Source organism: Cavia porcellus, unplaced genomic scaffold (genome assembly GCF_034190915.1).
Source record: "Cavia porcellus strain 051 isolate PalLab524CR breed Dunkin Hartley unplaced genomic scaffold, mCavPor4.1 scaffold_25, whole genome shotgun sequence".
In the NCBI taxonomy this organism is placed as follows: Eukaryota; Metazoa; Chordata; class Mammalia; order Rodentia; family Caviidae; genus Cavia; species Cavia porcellus.
In genome coordinates, this window is record NW_026947508.1 from 35,934,009 (window position 1) to 35,951,883 (window position 17,875).

Below are 17,875 nucleotides of genomic sequence, written 5' to 3' on the forward strand. Positions count from 1 at the left end.
CTCTATTTCTAATTTGATTAGTGCCTTACTTATTTTTTCAGTTTGGACAGATGAAGCCATGGAAGATGAGAGTTTGGTGTGATGGCCCATGCCTGAGTGCAGGAGGACTAAGAATGTTTGAGGCCAGCCTAGGCTATTTAGCAGAGCCCTGTCTCAAAATAAACTTTAAATAAATGCTGGGGGGGGGGGAGGAGATCTAGAGATGTAGCTTAGCACTTCCTGGTTTCAGTCTCCGGTTTCAAAGATGGGGGTTTGTTTGACAAAAGAAAAGACCAACTCAAGACCTGTAGGACTCAAGATTATGAGCATAGTGCTTCTTGTACTGTGGGTCTGAGATCCCAGATCTGTGACCTTGTCAGCCCTGTAGCATGGGTGTGCGGAAGAGCCTGGCCATTTGAGCTACTTCTAGCATCTGAAGTCCATCAGCTCTGACTCTCACCTCCAACTTGTTCCTCCAACTTATCTTTGTGTGAAGGTAACCAAGCCATTTCCCTTCTGGAGCCTGATCTCCATGTTGGCGATGGTTCCTTCCACATAGTGTTTCAGTGAAGGTTCTGGCCAGGGTGATATGGCAGCATCCCTGATATAGTCCCTGTGCCTCATGCTGTGATCAGCAAGCAAGTACAATAGTGACACTTTACATATGTCACCCAAAGCATGGGACGGCTGGTCATCCATCACCCTAGCTCGAAGGACACTGAGTCACCTGTAGGAGCTGTGGGGTCAGTGTAGATGGCAGTTCCTTCACTCAAAAGCCAGCCCAGCCCTGCAGGAGCAGGGAGACACACCCAGTTCTCATGACCAGGCTCTCAGAGTAACAGCCTCATCCATCAATGAGCCTCATCCATCAATGACAGCCTCAGTCCAGCCTAACTTTATGGACCCTGCTGGTACTTAAGTCTCTGGAGGGTGCAGGTGCACCCACCCCTTCCTCAGCACAGGCTGCTGCTCCGATCAGGTAGGCAGGCAAGGGGTGGGGATGAGAGGGCCCTGGGCTTCCGGGGGCCAGAGAATCAGCTTTAGAGCAAAGCCCAAGTCAAAGTGCTGGCACTGGGCTGGCTGGCATTGGGATTCTTGCCCTTGGCAGAAGACTAGGGTCTGTTTACACAGTCCTGTGCTGGAAGAGGGCTTGGGAAAGCTGTGTGCACAAGGGTAGATCTCAGCCCCACTGTGCCCCGCTCCCCATTGTTTTCATGTCTGTACTGCAGGTCTGCCGGGGTAGAGCTGATGACCTTAGTGTCTCACCCTTTTTGTCTCCCCCGCACAGGGTAAAGGCCAGGGGTGTGACCAGAAGTGAAGAGAAAATGCCTGGGAACTGAGTGATGGGAAGACCAGTGAGGAGAGGGATGGTTCTGCAACCTCCCACCCCAGGCCCAGCAACATGACAGTTTCATACACCCTCAAAGTGGCTGAGGCCCGCTTCGGAGGCTTCTCTCGCCTGCTGCTTCGGTGGAGGGGAAGCATCTACAAGCTCCTGTACAAGGAGTTTCTGCTCTTTGTCGCCCTCTACGCCGCGCTCAGCATCACCTACCGGTGAGGCGAGTTTCGGGGCTGGTCCATGGGGCTTGCGCTGTCCATCTCCCTGCAAATGTGGCCTGAAACCGTCCCTCCCCCCAGGCTGCTGCTGAGCCAGGCGCAGAGGCACGTGTACGCTCAGGTGGCCCGGTACTGCAACCGTTCTGCAGACCTCATCCCTCTGTCCTTCGTACTGGGTGAGGCCCCTGCTAGTTCTCCCTGGCATCTGCCCTGACCTTGGGGTTGAGTTCACTGCCAGGCGGCACAGCCCAGTCAACCAGCACAGGCACAGGAGCTAGGCACTGTGGGTCCAAGGCTCCCCCAGGTATAGGCCCAACCTGTCATTCGTGGGCCCTCATTCAGCCAGGCTGAAAAACCTCCTGGCTTCACTACTATACTGTGGCAAGGAGTCAGAGAGATGACACTCCCTGCAACACTCAAGGGAAGCCAGATCCTGAGATAACCATTGCTAGACCTTGCAGGATGGCATCCAGGGAAGCTGTCACTTTTTCCTCCTCCCGGCTGGCCTTGCCCAGAGGGTGGTCGTGAGAGGTGCAGGGAGATGTGTGGTTGCCTCCCCAACCCCTACCCCAGTCAGGGACTGCACTGGACTGTCTGGCGGGAGGAGAGAAGCGCAGGGCCTGCCGAGTCCCAACCCCTTCGCTCTCTCTTCCCGACCTCTCCCACGGCGGCCCACCAGGTTTCTACGTGACTCTGGTGGTGAACCGCTGGTGGTCCCAGTACACGAGCATCCCCCTGCCGGACCAGCTGATGTGCGTCATCTCGGCCAGCGTGCACGGCACGGATCAGCGCGGCCGCCTGCTTCGCCGCACCCTCATGCGCTATGCCAACCTGGCGTCCGTGCTGGTGCTGCGCTCGGTGAGCACGCGCGTGCTCAAACGCTTCCCTAGCCTGGGCCACGTGGCGGACGCAGGTGCGCGGGCGGTGGTCTGGCCCCCAGGGGGCGCTACAAGGACGTCTCGGGCAGAATGGCGGGAGGCAGTGGGGTGGACCTGCTGCTTCCCCTGGCGGCGGATTGCAACCCTTCAACTTCACCCGCCAGGTTTCATGTCCCAGGAAGAGAAGAAAAAGTTTGAGAGTCTGAAGTCAGACTTCAACAAATACTGGGTCCCCTGCGTCTGGTTCACGAACCTGGCTGCCCAGGCCCGCAGGGATGGGCGCATCCGGGACGACATCGCGCTCTGTCTCCTCCTGGAAGTGAGTTAGCCTCGGATCAAGGCTCCCTAGCTTTGATTAAATTTGGAATCTAATACTTGTGTGGCGCCACCTACGTGCTATGAACATTTGGAAGCGCGCACAATATAGTAACTCATTTAGCCCTCACAGCCCTTGAGGCACACACGTTTCTTATCCTCTTTTCATAGATGAGGAAACTCGGGCATAAAGTAGAAAAACCCAAATCACACAGCTAGTTAGTGCAACAGGGATTCACACTCAAGACTTTCTGGTTCCAGCTGCTTGCTGCAGCTTCGCTAAATTGCTCTTTATCGAAGGCAGCCCAGCTTGTCAGGATTGCGGGCGGTGGAGTCCCAGAACTGCTCATGCTGGGTCCCCTGGGCACTGCTTAGCTCTCCTTGCTCGCCTCTGCTGACCTCCTCTGTCTGCTTTACCCCAGGAGCTGAACAAGTACCGTGCCAAGTGCAGTATGTTGTTCCACTATGACTGGATCAGCATCCCGCTCGTCTACACCCAAGTAACTGCCTCTTTCCCCCTCCCAGTGCCCACTGTGAGTCCTAAGAACTAGATGGTCCTTACTGGGTCATGAGGACCCTCACTGGCCCTGAGTCTCATGAACAGCATAGGGCTCATTCTCAAACCCACCTGCCACTCCACCCATAAGACCCTATCCCACGATTAGTCACTTGTCAGTTCCTCCCAGAGCGGAGGCAGAGGCGCACTTCTCTCTGCCTCATGGCACCGTCCTCTGGGCCTGGCTTTCCCTTCTCCAGGTGGTGACCATTGCAGTGTACTCCTTCTTCGCTCTCTCCTTGGTTGGCCGCCAGTTTGTGGAGTCAGACACAGAGGCCAACAAGCCTCAGGAGCCTCTGGAGCCACACCAGGAGCCAGCACCGGCCCTGGGAGACCCAGACATGTACGTGCCTCTCACCACGCTACTGCAGTTCTTCTTTTATGCTGGCTGGCTCAAGGTGGGTACTTCTGAGAGTCATGTTGCCTTGCTCTGCAAAAACATGGGCACAAGTCTCCCAAAATTGGGGACAAGTGGGGTTCTGGAGCCAGAGGATACTGTCCACACCCTGCAGGTGGCTGAACAGATCATCAACCCCTTTGGTGAAGATGACGATGACTTTGAGACCAATCAGCTCATAGACCGAAACCTGCAGGTGAAGTGGGGCTTGGCGGTGAGACCAGATCCCTGCAAGTGCTCGGCCTGGGTGTGGAAGTGATGAAGGCCGCTGTGACCTGTGTCTCCCCTTCTCCTGGCCCAGGTGTCCCTGCTGGCTGTGGATGACATGTACCAGAACCTGCCCCCTGCGGAGAAGGACCCGTACTGGGATGAGGCCCAGCCGCTGCCACCCTACACCTTAGCCACAGCAGCTGACTCGCTGAGACCTTCCTTCCTGGGCTCCACTTTCAACCTGCGGTGAGTGGTCACCTTCTGGGGCACCAGCGGCTGCTCTGGTCTCTAGCAGGCCATCAAGTCTCGCTCCTTGCCACTCCTGTCCACAGCATGAGCGATGACCAGGAGCAGACCTGGCAGGTGGAGGCGTCTCCGACACCGGCGCGGCCGCCCGCACAAACTCCACTGCTCAGCCGCTTTCTGGGCGCAGGTGCGCCCTCCCCGGCCATCAGCCTGCGCAACCTCGGCCGCGGCGTGCGCGGAACTCCGCGCACCCCGTACCCGGTGCGTTTCCGGGTTGAGGAGGGCGGTGACGCAGAGTCCTCGGGGCGTATAGAGGAGGAGGCTGCAGAGTCCGCGGAGGAGGGCCTGGAACCCTGATGCTGCCCATCACACCTGCTGGCCTCCCTGTAGCCCTAGGCCTTGCCTGCCAGCTGACAGATTTTTCCAGGTGCCTTGAGAGCTTTAGGGAGGGCCTTAAAGGCCAAGACACAGGGCAAGGGTTGAGGATGTGGCTCCTATGAAGGCCCTGGAGTTAGTACACTGTACCACAAAAATAAAATTAAAAACGTTTTGTTTTGTCTTGTTTTTGGGGATCTAACTCATGACTTCATGCTTGCTAGGCAGGCACTTATACCAGTGAACTAAATCCCCAGCCCTTTAAAAAATTATTTTTGAGACTGTAGTCCAGGCTGGCCTTGAATTCATTGGCAATCCTCCTGCCTCAGCCTTCCAAATGCTCAGTGTCACAGTCCTGAATTTGTGATCCTGCTTCAGCCCCCTAGAATGCTGGGGTCAGTTATGTGCTACAGTAGGATACAAATTCTGGCTTTCCTTCATCTGTTCGACTGTGGGATACCTAAGTTTTGCTGTTGGGTTTTTTTAGGATGGGGGTCTATATAACAGTTCAGGCTGGCCTTGAACTCACTGTGTAGCCCAGTCTAACCTTGAAATCATGGTGATCTACCTGCCTCAGCCTCCTGGGGTTATAGAAATGTGCCACGGAACCAGGGATACAAAACATTTTTGGACAAATGCTTTATCCGTGTACCCCAGATAGTCAACATTTGGAAGCCTGTTTCCAAATCTGTCATAGTCAATAGCACTTCACAATGACAGCCACTCACACAAAAGGCATCACAGGGGAGATAGCCTGGCTCTTGGTGAGCTTATCTACAAAGATAACTGCTATGGAGTGGGTAGACAACTTCACAGAACCCACTCATCTTACTGATCCATTAGGTAGAAGACTCAGTTGTGGTTCTCCAACAAACTGAAGCAGGACTGCAAAAGATCAAAGCCTTGTAGAGCTATTAGAAAATGCAGGCAGAGATAGGAATATGTCACATGCCTGTAATCCTACCAATCAGGAGGCTAAAGTAGGAGGCCTCCCACTGCAGAGTTCAAGGCCAGCTTGGGCTAGAGACCCTGTCTTTAAAAAACAAAACCAGGCATGGAATGTGTGGTCCAGTGTGTAACTTGTTTAGCATGTGGCCTGCCTCAGTGGCCAGCACACTCTTCTCCCCTCTCCCCACACTAGAGAGGTTAAATCTTCTGTTGGACAGAGCTCTTAGTAAGAGTTAATACCTAGGGGCTGAACGAAGGTCAACACTGGGTGGGAAAGCATGCCAGAGCCAACAAATGACTTAAGGATCTCTTAGGTTGAAGGGTTTTTTTAACAAGGTCTTTATACTCAGAAAAACGTAACATTCTATACAAACTGGATTTTTGTGTACTTGCAACTTATCAAAAATAAGGAACCAGGGGCTGGGGATTTAGCTCAGTGGCATAAGCGCCTGCCTTGCAAGCAGGCAGTTGTGAGTTCGATCCCCAGTATCGATAAAAAGGAAAAAGACAAAAAAAAAAAAAAAAAAAAAAAAGGAACCAACTGAATTTTGCACTTTTATGTAAAGGTACAAACCTGTAATCCCAGCATTCTGGAAGGTTTTTAGACAGTGAGAGATAAACCTGGGCAAATTAAGAGATAGTCTCTAGCCGGGTGTAGTGCCTCATGCCTATAATCCCAGCACTCAGAAGGCAAAGGCAGGAAGAACATTCCAAATTCCAGAGCCAGGGCTGCAAAGTGAGCTCAAGGCCAGCCCAAGCTACACAGTGAGATCTTGTCTCATAAACTAAAACAAGCCAAGAAGATTATCTCAAATTTGAGGTAAGCCTGGGCTTCACAGGGAATTCAAGGCCAGCCTGAACTATAGTAACACCTTGTCCCAAAACAAAACAACTGGGTGTAGTGGTGCATGTTCATAATCCCAGCAATGGGGAGGCTGAGGCAGGAGGATTGTAGCGAATTGTGCCCAGCCTGTCCTACAGTTGAGACCATCTCAAAAAACAAATATAAAACTCATTTGCCAACCAGGTAGAGCTCAGCTAAGTAGCAGAGACCTGGAATGAGCTACCTGGCTATTTGTAGTGAAGTACCTGGACACATCAGTGGGAACCAACCTGTATGTTCACTGAGGTCAGGCTGGTGTGTGGTTTGTGACTCACCATCAGAGACACCAGGTCACATCTTTTAACTGGCAAGGATCTTTATTCTAGGTAGGAGTGGTGATGCATGCCAGTGATCCCACCAACTAGCAAACTCTAGGCCAGCCTGGGCCTTGAGATCCTCATCAACAAACACTACAAAGGAGCTGGAGACCCATCTGACATCAGTATATATGAGTATGAATGTCCAGGAAATAGACAGGTGATGTCTGGCCTGGGAGTATACTGCTTAGAGATAGAGCACTAAGCTAGCATGTACTTAGCTCAGCCTCCACCCCCAGCATGGCCAAAAAACAAAATAGCAATCTCTGTCAGCATGCACTTGTAGCCTCAGCTATTCAGCTGAGGCAGGAGGACCCTCTAGTTAAGAGACCACCCTGGACAGTATAGGTAAACTCCCATTTTAAAAATAAAAGATGAGGCTGGGTGTGGTAGCATACTCTTGTAATCTCAACACTCAGAAGGATCCTTTCAAATTTGTTACTAGCCTAGATTACGGTGAGTTTAAGGCCAGCCTGAATTGCATGGCAAGACCCTGTCTCAAAGACAAAAGCACCTGCCTGGTAAGCACAAGGTTGTGAGTTAAATCCTGGGTACTAAAAAAGAAAGTATTAGAGATATACAGTTCAGTGTGAAGGCCCTAGGGTTCACTGAATTCCTAGCATCACCTAAAAAAGGGGTTTTTAAGTGACAAGTATGTAAGTATGATGTCACTGCAAAAAAAGGGACCAAAATAAAGATCAAGACCCAAGTTCAACCAACATTTGGCAACATTACATGTGGAATTCCAGAGTATGTTCAGAAGCCTGGTGTGGTAGCACAAACCTACAGTCTCAGCTTAGAGGAGACCAAGGCAGGACTGTCACAGGTTACATAGTGAATTCAGGGCCACCCTGGAATACACAGAAATCCCATCTCAAAAGAGCAATTGTATTTCGATAACTCTTTGGTATTGATGGTAAAGTTGAGAGGCTGGTGGTAGATGAATCTTTCAACAAGCCTTGAGAAGTCCAAGTTCAAATCAGACAATTTTGAAGTTTAGGCAAACTTTCCAAAGATGAAATTTTTTTTGTTTTTGGTATTTTGAGATAGGGTCTCACTATGTAACCCAGGCTGGCCTCAAAAATCACTGTGATCCTGCCTCAGCCTCCCAAGGGCCAAGATTATGGGTGTACGCTAAAAATAGCACCCAGCAAACCATAACACTTGGATGCTGATGACGGCAAGTTGAGAACAAAGATTTCTTAAAGCAAAAATCACTAGTATCCTAGACATTTAAAAATTCTGGCTGGCAAGGGGTATAGGGACTTAACCTGCTTTCACCAATGCAGTAGATTCAATACAACTTCAAGGTTTCCATACCATCCACAAATTCAGGTTATACACTTACCTGCTGGGGATGTAGTGTGGTGGTACAGAATATTCTTAGTGATCACAAGGCCCTGGCTTTGACCTCTAGCACACACATATAATCTTACCCAAATATTTACAACCTAGGTTTGTATGCAAACGAAAGGGACACAGGATCTTTACAAACTTACAGACTTCATACAACATGAACATAGAACAATAAACACCTTTATTACATGAACTAATCAAGGAGGGAAGGTTTATTTGCCTTTCCGGGCCTTGATTTTCCTCAGATAGAACTCCAGCTCCTTGCCCTCTAGCACATAGCCGTCTGCTCTGCCACACTGGCCTGGTCTTGATGCAATGCAGGCTGCAAAAGAATATGTGGCCCTTACCAAAATGACAAAAAAACCCCACCCAACTGTATCCTTTAAAAAAAAAAATCCATGATGGTCCTTGGCACCCTAGGGGGCAGGCATGAAGCCCACAATCTTGTCAGATATACTTTATCAGCACTTGAAGTCAGTAGCAGAACTGGACAAAGTTTTCATCATTAAGACGGCCCCCATCAACTTGAGAATGGACTTCTGGAAATACTCCTGGAACCCAGCAGCCAAGTCCTCTAGACCACACAACTGGCAGTCAAATAAACTTTAAGGCAAGGATAAGACAAAGTGTGTATTGCACATTGCCGTGAGTCCCACCTCCCCAGCACAAAGGCTGTCTCACCAAGAAGCTTGCCCTGCTGGAACTGCTCCTCCAGAAGACTGCTGATTTTGGCGTTCTTTTTCCTTTCATCGTACTTCTTTTGAATTTTCTTTGATCGTTTTTTGTTTAAAATCTCTTCCTCCTCAGGAGTCTGAGTAGAGAGAATACACTGACTAGCTCAGAAAAGACCTGATATCAGAACTTTCTCAAACTCCAAACACCCTCATGCCTGCCTTCCTCAGCACTAAAAGGTTTCATCACTCCCCCTTCAGCAGCAGAACTGAACAGTCTTCATCACGAGAAGGCTCAGGCCACAGTACCCTCAGCCCCAAACAGAAGGAACACGCACCAGCTTGGCCCCCTTCTTGCGGCCCAGGGGCAGTGCATAGTGTGATTCGTACCACTGTCGGTACGGTGTGCTGTCAATGAGCACAATGCAGTTCTTCACCAGGGTCTTGGTGCGGACCAGCTCATTATTGGATGCATTGTAAACAACGTCAATGATCCTTGTTTTTCGAGTACAACCTGCTCAGGAGATTTAGAATCAAGTCAAGTAAACCACAAGACAACTGTTTTGCCCTCCCGCGTCTTTCCCAAGACCCCACACAACCACAGAGGATCAGCTTTTTTTATATTACCTCACCTTTTCAGAGGTATTTGGCAACCAAGCCTCCAGAATCAACTCCAACCCATCAGGCTTCAGGAGTTAGGAAACCACCCACTTCCACAGGCCCCACTCACACTCAGAGCCCCAGGAGAAGTTTCCCACATCCAGCCTCAGGGCTCGGTACTTCTTATTGCCTCCTCGAACTCGGACTGTGTGTATTCGGCGGGGGCCAATCTGGGAAACACAAGAACTTGGTTATCAAGTACTGCAGGTCACAGGAGGGGAATATGTGCTGGACGGAGGCAACGGTTCAGTGTAACTATGACAAGTCCTCGCATTGGCAAGTGGCACACTAGTGACCAAGACGGCCACAACCACACCTAAGGATACTTTTTTCATCACGTTTGTTGCCTGTAAGTAGGAAAACCTGTCCCCAAATGCGGAAAAATTATCACAAAAATACCACAATTCTAATTATCCCGGGGAAGATGCCTGACCAGAAGCCCTCCTGAGTCCCAGTGCACAGGGTCTCCTTTTGATGTTAAGCTCTCCCGGCAGGGGGCACAAGGCATCTTGTCCCTTCAGTTTATTCGGCACTACTCAGTGGGGAAAACAAAGAAACCACAGGCCCAAGGTAAAACCCATAATAGCCACACGTAAGGGTCGACACAGCACCCACCTTGGTGTTGGCAGCAGGGCGACCCAACTCATACTTCCGCTTCTTGTGATAGGGCTTTCTTTTGCCCCCGGTCTTGCGGCGTTTATGCCAGTTGTCCCGAGAGATGCCTGCATGCGGGAGCGGGTAAGAGAGCTGGAACCATCGGCCTCGGCGACGGCGGCTCACCTCCTCCGGAGCCCCCCGCACCGGCCCGCCGCACGCTCAGCTCTCCAAGGTTTGCTTCCCCACCGCTCAGTCGGGAGTACGCAGCGTTACCGAGGTGTCATCATACACGCGCGGCCTGGCCTGCTGTTTGCAGCGGCAGCCATGTTAGCACAGAGGGCAGCCCCGGGTCCCTTGGAGACCCCACAGTGGGCCCCGGAAGCCAAAACACGAAGGCCTATCATCCCTCGTAGTTGTTCGCAGCCAGGGACCTGAGTGTTTGCACTCCTAAATTTTGGCGCGGGTAAGGATGGCACCGGATTAAACTCACCCCCTGCCGCAGGAAAGCAAACGAGAACTCACCCATTGCTCGGCGCTGGCTGGAAAGAGGAAACGCAAAGGCTCACGGTTCGATTTGTGAGACGTTGCCCCGCCCCTTTTGCGTCTCTTCCGGGCATTGTGGAGACCAGATGAAGCTCGCGCTTTCTGGCGCAGGACCTAGTGTTTAGAGAGGGATAACACGGGACTTGCTGGCTGGGCGTCCTGTACAACCCGATCTTCGGCGGGATGAGAGGGCGAACACGCCGCACTAAATAGAAGCGGAAAAGTTTTAAATCAGGCGTAGTGGTGCGCTTCTGTAATCCAGCACTCTGGGAGGCTGAGGTAGGAGGATAGAAAGTTTTAAACCGGGCGTGGGTGGCACACGCCTGTATCCCCGCACTTAGGGCAGCAGAGAATCCACAGTCTGGGCACCTTTGTGGTTTAGGTAGACTCCTCACGTACTGCGATGAGAAAGGTCTGGAGGCGTAGCTCCGTGCCGAATCACTGGGTTTCATCCCGGGTAGTGCAAATAAAGTTTGAGCTCAGGCTGGGCGACATGGCAGCAAAACGAGATCGTGTCAAGGCTTGCACCAGGGTTGGTGCAACCGAAAAGTGCTTAGAGTTCAGTTGAGCATCATTGTGCTTCAAGTATTTTGAAAGGTTTTCTTCAGAAATTAAAGAACAGCCGAGAGTGGTGGTGCACGCCTGTAAGCCTAACATTTTGGAGGCAGAGGCAGGATTATTACCGGAAGTTCGAGGCCTGTTTGAACTACATACATCCTACCTACAAAAAAAAAAAAAAAAAGACTGTCGGGCGTGGTGGCGCATACCTATAATCTCAGCACTTGAGAGGTTGAGGCAGGAGGGTCACTTCCAGTTCGAGGCCAACCTGAACTGTATAGCAAAACCCTTGCTCACAAAGATAAAAAAGAGAAATGTGGGTGTGGTTGTGTTAGAAAAGATTGGAGTGCAGTGTAGGGGGTTGGTTTGGGTTTTGTTGGGAAGGGTTTGGTGATAGATTGAACATGAAGGGCCTGTGAAGAATTCTTAAATGAGCCGGGGATTTAGCCCTGGCAAGGCAAGCTTGTGAGCTTGGGCACTGGTACCATCCCCCCCAAAAAAGGTTACATTTGGCCGTAGGAATATATAGCTCAGCGGCACAGTAATTGCCTGGGAAATGTGTGTTCAATTCGGTACCAAAGGGGCGGGGAGCCTAAATTTGATCAATTGAATGGATCTTCATGTCATTTACTAAAATGGTAAAGTAGTAGTTGTTCTGAATACACTGTGAAATCCAGGTGAATTATAAGAATGATAGGTAGGCAGTGTGATGATAGTCCTGTCTGATCACTGGTCTGGACAGAAGATGGTACTTTGGAGTCAGAGGTATAGAACCTAAAACCATACTTAAGGCCATCTCAAACAAGGAGAGGTCAGAGCCAGACATGGTGGTTCGCACCTGTAATCCCAGCACTCGGGAGACTGAGGCAGGAGGACCATTGTTGAGTTCGAGACCAGCCTGGACTACACAGTGAGCTCAAGACCAGCCTGAACTGTATAGTGAGACCCTGTTTCAGAAAGACAAAAAAAAAAAAAAAAAAAAGAGGTCAGCAAATCTATGAAAAATAAATACTTCAGGGACAGCAACTCAGATCTCCAGTCTAATGCTAAATGCAGCCATAGATAACAGTAAGCAAAGCGCGAGTCCTTGACTTGGCCCAACCTCTCAAGTGCTGGGATTACAGGTGTACACCACTACAGAACACTTGGCTCAGACTTCTTCTGAATGAATTTCCTGCATTAAGACCCCAAAAGACCAACTAAACATCAAAATAGAGGGGCTAAGGATATGTCAGTGTAAAGCACTTGTTAGCACCCGAGACCATAGGTTTCATCCCTAGCACTGCAAAAATAACAAATAAAATGATATTGCTCATATTATAATTCTCCAGGGCCAGAGATACAGCTCAGCACCTGCCTGGCAAGCCCAACGTTGTGAGTTCAATCCCTGGTACCAAAAAGAAAAAAAGAAATAAAATTCTTCATCACCAATTGAAACTAATCTGACCTCCAGAGAAATCAGGAGAAGCCAGGGGTGGTGGTGCCTATCTGTAATCCCAGCACTTGGGAGCCTGAGGCAGGAGGATTACTGAAAATTTGATGTCAGTTTGGGCTATACAGTGAGACCTTGTGTCAAATAACCAGAAACAAAAAACAACAGCAAAAGAAGCTAGGGATTTAGCTCAGCCACATAAGTACTGCCTGGCAAGCTTGAGGTTGTTAGATCTTTGGTACCAAAAAAAAAAAAAAAAAAAAAAAAAAAAAAAAAAAAATCACAAAAAGGAGCTGGATTAAGCTGTAGCTTTGTGTGCTTATGTGCATGTTCCCAGGCATGCCTATAAGGGATGTAGATTAGGGCAGAGTGCTTGCCTAGCATGGATGACGTGCTGGTTCAATCTCCAGTATTGGGGGTGGGGTGGGAGAGAGCTTCTAGGCCAAGGCTTGAGGAAGCTCAGTATTTCAGGTGACATAGAGAAAAGCAGCTGGCAAAGAACAGAACAAAAATGTGGCAGGAGGGGCTGGGGATTTAGCTCAGTGGCATAAGCGCCTGCCTTGCAAGCAGGCAGTCGTGAGTTCGATCCCTGGTACTGATAAAAAAATGAAAAAAAGACAAAAAAAAAATTTAAAAAAATGTGTCAGGAGCAAAGCCAGCACAGGGCAATACCATGGTGTGATGTTGACAGGAAATGTACTCCAAACAAAACCTAAAAAGTGATGGTTGGATTTGGTAAACCCAAGTCCTTGGAGATAAGCAGGAAGCATTTCCTGTGCAGTGAACTTGGCATCAGGGCTAAGATGAGAAATTTCTCCCTAAAAGCTGACATGTCACAGAAAAACAACGTTCAGTACTAGTCAGTCAGGAGGCATGGGAAGGGCTCTATTAGGCGCAAATTCAAAAGTATGGTACAATGGGGACCTCAAGATGGAGAGGCACATTAAAGCTGGAACTGGGTATATTTATAGGACTTTAGGGACATTTTAAAAATGGGTGTCTAAAGCTGGATGTGGTGGCACGTCTGTAATCTCAGCACTCAGGTTGAAACGAGAAAAAACTAAAGTTCGTAAGCAAGAAAATGAACAGTCAACTATAGTACATACAGTGGAATACAACTCAGCAGTAGAAAGGGCCAGGTAACTAAGACGTGGCTTGGGAAGCACTGTCCTGGACAGTCCTGGGTCACAGTATTAACTTTTTTTTTTTTTTTTAATCGGTACCAGGGATCGAACTCACGACTCTGTGCTTGCAAGGCAGGCGCTTATGTTGCTGAGCTAAATGCCCAGCCCCCTGTTAACTTGTTTATATGATGTTTTATTTATTTTTTGATACTAGGAGTCTAACTCAGGACCTTTGCACTTGCCAGGCAGGTGGTGCCACTGAGCTATATCCCTGGCCCTAGAGCAATGTGAACTTAAAGTGAAAAAATCAAAACAGTGGTTGTCTAGAGTTTGGGAAAGGATGCAGGGAAGTTTCTGGAGAAAAGGGACACAGAACTATTGTCCAGTGTGTGTAGGAATACTGTCTTTTTTATTCTGTATTTCTGCTGCTTTGACATCTTGGGGCCCTGGATGGACCAGACTGGCCTTCCCAGAACTGGTGAATTGGGGCCCCACAGGGAGCTTTTCATGTGTAAACCACCAGGCCAGACTTCACCTCTCAACTGCCCCTCCGTGATACAGCCACTCTCCCAGCCAATATTTCCTCCCTCATCTCCCCAACCAGGCAGCACACAAAGCTCCTTAGCCCCAACACCATTGAAATCACTCACACTTGCCCATATCAAGCCTCTTTCGCCCAGCCTCATCTCTTCCTTCAGAAATTACAATAAATTTTCTGCCCACATTCTGTCCTCTTCTCTAGGGATCTGTGACTATAACAACAAAGAAACAAAACAAAAACTTATCTTTTCAATGCCTGTCTTCAAACTTGTTAACCTTGCCACACCTGAATAAGAATAAAACGTGTATTTAAAAACCACATTTGTTAGGCAGGGGATATAGCTCAGTGGCACAATGCCTGCCCTGTAAGCATGAGTATGAAGTCCCGAGTTTGAGTTCTAGATTTGTGCCGGGCATGATGGTGCATGCCTATAATCACAGCACTTGGGAGGCTGATGCAGGAGGATCACAGAGAATTTGAGGCTAGCCTGGACTACATAACCAAGTTCAAGGCCAGATCTGTAGCAAAAATTATAAATTTCCCTTAGAAAAGAGCTACATAAATCGAGGATGGTGGGAAATAGGTGGACATACAGCTGAAACAAGAATGGCAGCACAGCACCTGCCTGGCAAGTATGAGGTCATGAGTTCAACTCCTGATCCAAAAAAAAGCAAAGTTGTTATAGTTTCATGATGGGTACATGAGAGTTCAGTATACTATTCTATTTACCTTGAACACATTTAAGATTTTCTATAACACATTTTAAAAAGAACACAGCAAAGTAGGCCATGGTACTTTATTTACTGTATTGACTTTATGAGAACATTCACAGGTGTTTATAATTAATAAATACACAAGGATAAAAGTATTCATGACAGGCTGGAGGGGAGAGTTACCAAAAAACCAGAAAAAAATCAAGAAATAAAAAAAAAAATTTAAAAGGTACTATACTACATTAGAGATAGGATAAAGCTTGAAAAACTGTGTTTCTCAAGTTATTAAATTTAAGTATTCAATTTTTTTTTTTTTTGTACCAGGGATCGAACTCATATTTCACACTTACTAGGCAGGTGCTTACATTGTTGAGCTAAATCCCTGGCTCTAAACTTACTGCTTTTTTTTTTCCTATTAACTAGTGATTTCTTAAACTTATTTCAAAATTAAATGAAAATGGGGTATGGTGGTGCATGCCTGTAATTCCAAAATCAGGAGGCTGAGGCAGGATTACTGCAAGTTCAAGGCCAGTATGGGTTACAGTGAGTTCAAGGTCATTCTGAACTGCATAGTGAAACTGTCTCAAAAAGACCAAAAAAAAAAAAAAAAAAAAAAAGTAAATAAAATGAAGATGATTGGGTATGGTGATAAATGCCTATCATGCCAGTGATATAGGAGAAATATTGTTAGCGAAATGGGAGGAAGAGAAACAGTGGTATGGGGGCTGGAGTTACAGCTCAGTGGCACAGCACTTACCTGGCAAGCACGAGGTCATGAGTTTGATCCCTGGTACCAAATAAATAAGAATCAGAGATATGTGCTCAACATACCTTTATTTCAGACCAAACCCGAGGGGGACTATCCTGGCTATCATTCAGGCCATGAGGTCTTTTACAGAGTCACTTTAGTGAAAGGGACTGTGGCTACCTGCCAAGGACAGGAAATCTGCTCAGTGTCTCATGTCAGGCATATCCCCTGAGACTGAAGAATTTGCAAGAGACAATGGACATTAAGAACAGGTAAGACGGGGCTGGGGATTTAGCTCAGTGGCATAAGCTCCTGCCTTGCAAGCAGGCAGTTGTGAGTTCGATCCCTGGTACCGATAAAAAGGAAAAAAGACAAAAAAAACAAAAAACAAAAAAAACCCCAAAAAAACCAGGTAAGATTATTGAGAGACAGTTCCTAAGAGACAGGAGGGATCCCAAATGGGTTGCCACCAAAGGCCTTTGTCAGGGGTGATTTATACAGCAAAGTCACAATATGGGTACAGTGCGGGTCAGACTACAACCTACCTATAGGATCATAAGCATAGCCACTTAGCCAATATTGAGCCAATGGTGGTGGTGGGGGCACATGCAAGGGTTTATGACTGATATCATAAACCGTAGCCATTTATGACTTCTAAAACAGGAACATTATAAAGAAACTGAGGCAGGAGGATCACTGCAAGTTCAAGGTCAGCCTGGGCTACATAGTGAGCTCAAGGCCAGCCAGAACTACATGGCAAGACTATCTCAACCTCCCACCCCAAAAAAGGAGCATTTGGGAAGGGGTGGGTCCAAGTGTTCTGGTCACCTACTTGGATGTCTATGGATCTGAAATTGGACTCCTGAGTCCAATTAGAACTCAGGCTTTCTAGTCTAGTTCTTTCACACAGTGTTACAGTAAACTGGGACCTTAAAAGGAAGTGGTTAATTCGCATTATAATTTTCTTGAAATTCAGGATCTTAGTGGACTGCATTCCATGATGACTGAGGAAATTCATTCTTCGTCCTAAGTCCCACTTCACTGTCTATACTAATTTTCTTTTGTACTGGAAATCAAATGCAGAACCTTGCTTTTGCCAGGCAAGCACTTATGCTGCTAAGCTATATTCCCAACCCTTTATATTTTGTATTATATGGCTGGTCCCTCCACTCTGTCTCAGCTCCTTCCCCTAGATAAATGAATTATTATTAGCTAACTAAATAAACTATCTTCTACATCAGCACTCAGAAGAGCAGAAGGCCTTTGTAGATTTTTTTTCTTTTTCATTTTTATCAGTACCAGGGATTGAACCGACTACTGCCTGTTTTGCAAGGCAGGCACTTATGCCGCTGAACTAAATCCCCAGCCCCCAGCCATTGTAGATTTTCAAGGCAACATTCCATTTGTTTACTGACAGTGCTTGCAACCAGCCCAGAGAAACTAGAGAATGAAGACTGAGGAGTCCTCTGATGATCAGCCTTATGACTCATGGATTCCAGGGCTTTTTTTTTTTTTTTTTTTTTTGTCTTTTTATTGGTACCGGCGATCGAGCTCACGACTGCCTGTTTGCAAGGCAGGCGCTTATGCAGCTGAGCTAAATCCCCAGCCCCTTCCAGGCTTATTGTAGCCTTCTAGTGGATACATAATGATACATTGTATCTTTAGAGCTTTGCTTCACATCTCTGCAGTAAACTATGATATTGAGTGCCTTTTCATATAATTAGCTGTGTATGTTTTCTTTGTTGAGATGCCTCTTCAAATCTTTTCCCTATTTATAAATTAGAAAAAAAATTTTTTTTGAGGTAGGACCTTGATAGGTTAGAGTCAGATTTGAGCCAATCCTCTTGTCTCAGCAGGAGCTTGATTGTTGACTTTAGCCCCATATTGGATATGTTTCATATTTCTTTTCTGTACTAAGGTTTTTTTTACTTTCCTGATTGTGGATGGCATTTGAAAAGTTAAATTTTAATTTTTTTTTTTTTAAACAAGGTCTCACTATACAGTTCAGGCTGGTCTTGAGCTCATTTTATAGCCCAGGTTGTTCTCAAACTTGCAACAATCCTCTTGCCTCAGCCTCCCAAATGTGGGGATTATAGGCGTGTGTCAATGCCCAGCTAAATTTTTAATTTTGATGAAGTTTACTTTATCTGGTTTTCTTCTTTCACTGTTTTTGATGTCCATCCTAAAAATCCAGTAGAAATCATCAGCACCTTTACAGTCACTGGAAAATGCAGACATTACTTCAGGGCTGACCCCAGTTCACACATGAGA

The 17,875-nt window shown here is 47.7% G+C and overlaps 2 protein-coding genes and 4 non-coding genes across 6 annotated transcripts; 1 reads left to right on the plus strand and 5 right to left on the minus strand.

Moving 5' to 3' along the window:
* Window positions 1-829: 829 nt before the first annotated feature.
* Best4 (bestrophin 4) lies at window positions 830-4,688 on the plus strand. Its single transcript, XM_003461889.4, has 10 exons — window positions 830-958; window positions 1,268-1,533; window positions 1,618-1,712; window positions 2,216-2,449; window positions 2,579-2,733; window positions 3,152-3,229; window positions 3,486-3,683; window positions 3,798-3,878; window positions 3,984-4,138; window positions 4,225-4,688. The coding sequence occupies exons 2-10, from the start codon at window positions 1,382-1,384 to the stop codon at window positions 4,493-4,495; spliced, it is 1,419 nt and encodes a 472-aa protein (XP_003461937.1). The 5' UTR covers window positions 830-958; window positions 1,268-1,381; the 3' UTR covers window positions 4,496-4,688.
* Window positions 4,689-8,177: 3,489 nt separating this feature from the next.
* Window positions 8,178-10,600, minus strand: Rps8 (ribosomal protein S8). Its single transcript, XM_003461888.5, has 6 exons — window positions 10,468-10,600; window positions 9,964-10,070; window positions 9,419-9,518; window positions 9,027-9,202; window positions 8,699-8,828; window positions 8,178-8,339 (listed from the first exon to the last, which is right to left on the minus strand). Exons 1-6 carry the CDS (start codon window positions 10,469-10,471, stop codon window positions 8,230-8,232), a joined length of 627 nt encoding a protein of 208 aa, XP_003461936.1. The 5' UTR covers window positions 10,472-10,600; the 3' UTR covers window positions 8,178-8,229.
* On the minus strand, window positions 8,460-8,528 carry LOC111758259 (small nucleolar RNA SNORD38). The gene has a single exon (XR_002792458.1). It is a non-coding gene; the product is annotated as a small nucleolar RNA SNORD38 (small nucleolar RNA).
* LOC111758262 (small nucleolar RNA SNORD38) lies at window positions 8,912-8,979 on the minus strand. The gene has a single exon (XR_002792460.1). It is a non-coding gene; the product is annotated as a small nucleolar RNA SNORD38 (small nucleolar RNA).
* Window positions 9,589-9,689, minus strand: LOC111758263 (small nucleolar RNA SNORD46). The gene has a single exon (XR_002792461.1). It is a non-coding gene; the product is annotated as a small nucleolar RNA SNORD46 (small nucleolar RNA).
* Window positions 10,158-10,237, minus strand: LOC111758258 (small nucleolar RNA SNORD55/SNORD39). The gene has a single exon (XR_002792457.1). It is a non-coding gene; the product is annotated as a small nucleolar RNA SNORD55/SNORD39 (small nucleolar RNA).
* Window positions 10,601-17,875: the final 7,275 nt, after the last annotated feature.

Coding starts and splice junctions, on each gene's coding strand:
- Best4 (XM_003461889.4), top strand. CDS start 1,382: ATGACAGTTTCATACACCCTCAAAGTGGCTGAGGCCCGCTTCGGAGGC. Junction 2,450..2,578: donor GGGCCACGTGGCGGACGCAG/GTGCGCGGGCGG, acceptor TTCACCCGCCAG/GTTTCATGTCCCAGGAAGAG. Junction 3,879..3,983: donor TCATAGACCGAAACCTGCAG/GTGAAGTGGGGC, acceptor CTCCTGGCCCAG/GTGTCCCTGCTGGCTGTGGA.
- Rps8 (XM_003461888.5), bottom strand. Junction 9,203..9,418: donor CTTCTCCTGGGGCTCTGAGT/GTGAGTGGGGCC, acceptor TCTCCTGAGCAG/GTTGTACTCGAAAAACAAGG. Junction 8,829..9,026: donor GCAAGAAGGGGGCCAAGCTG/GTGCGTGTTCCT, acceptor CTCTCTACTCAG/ACTCCTGAGGAGGAAGAGAT.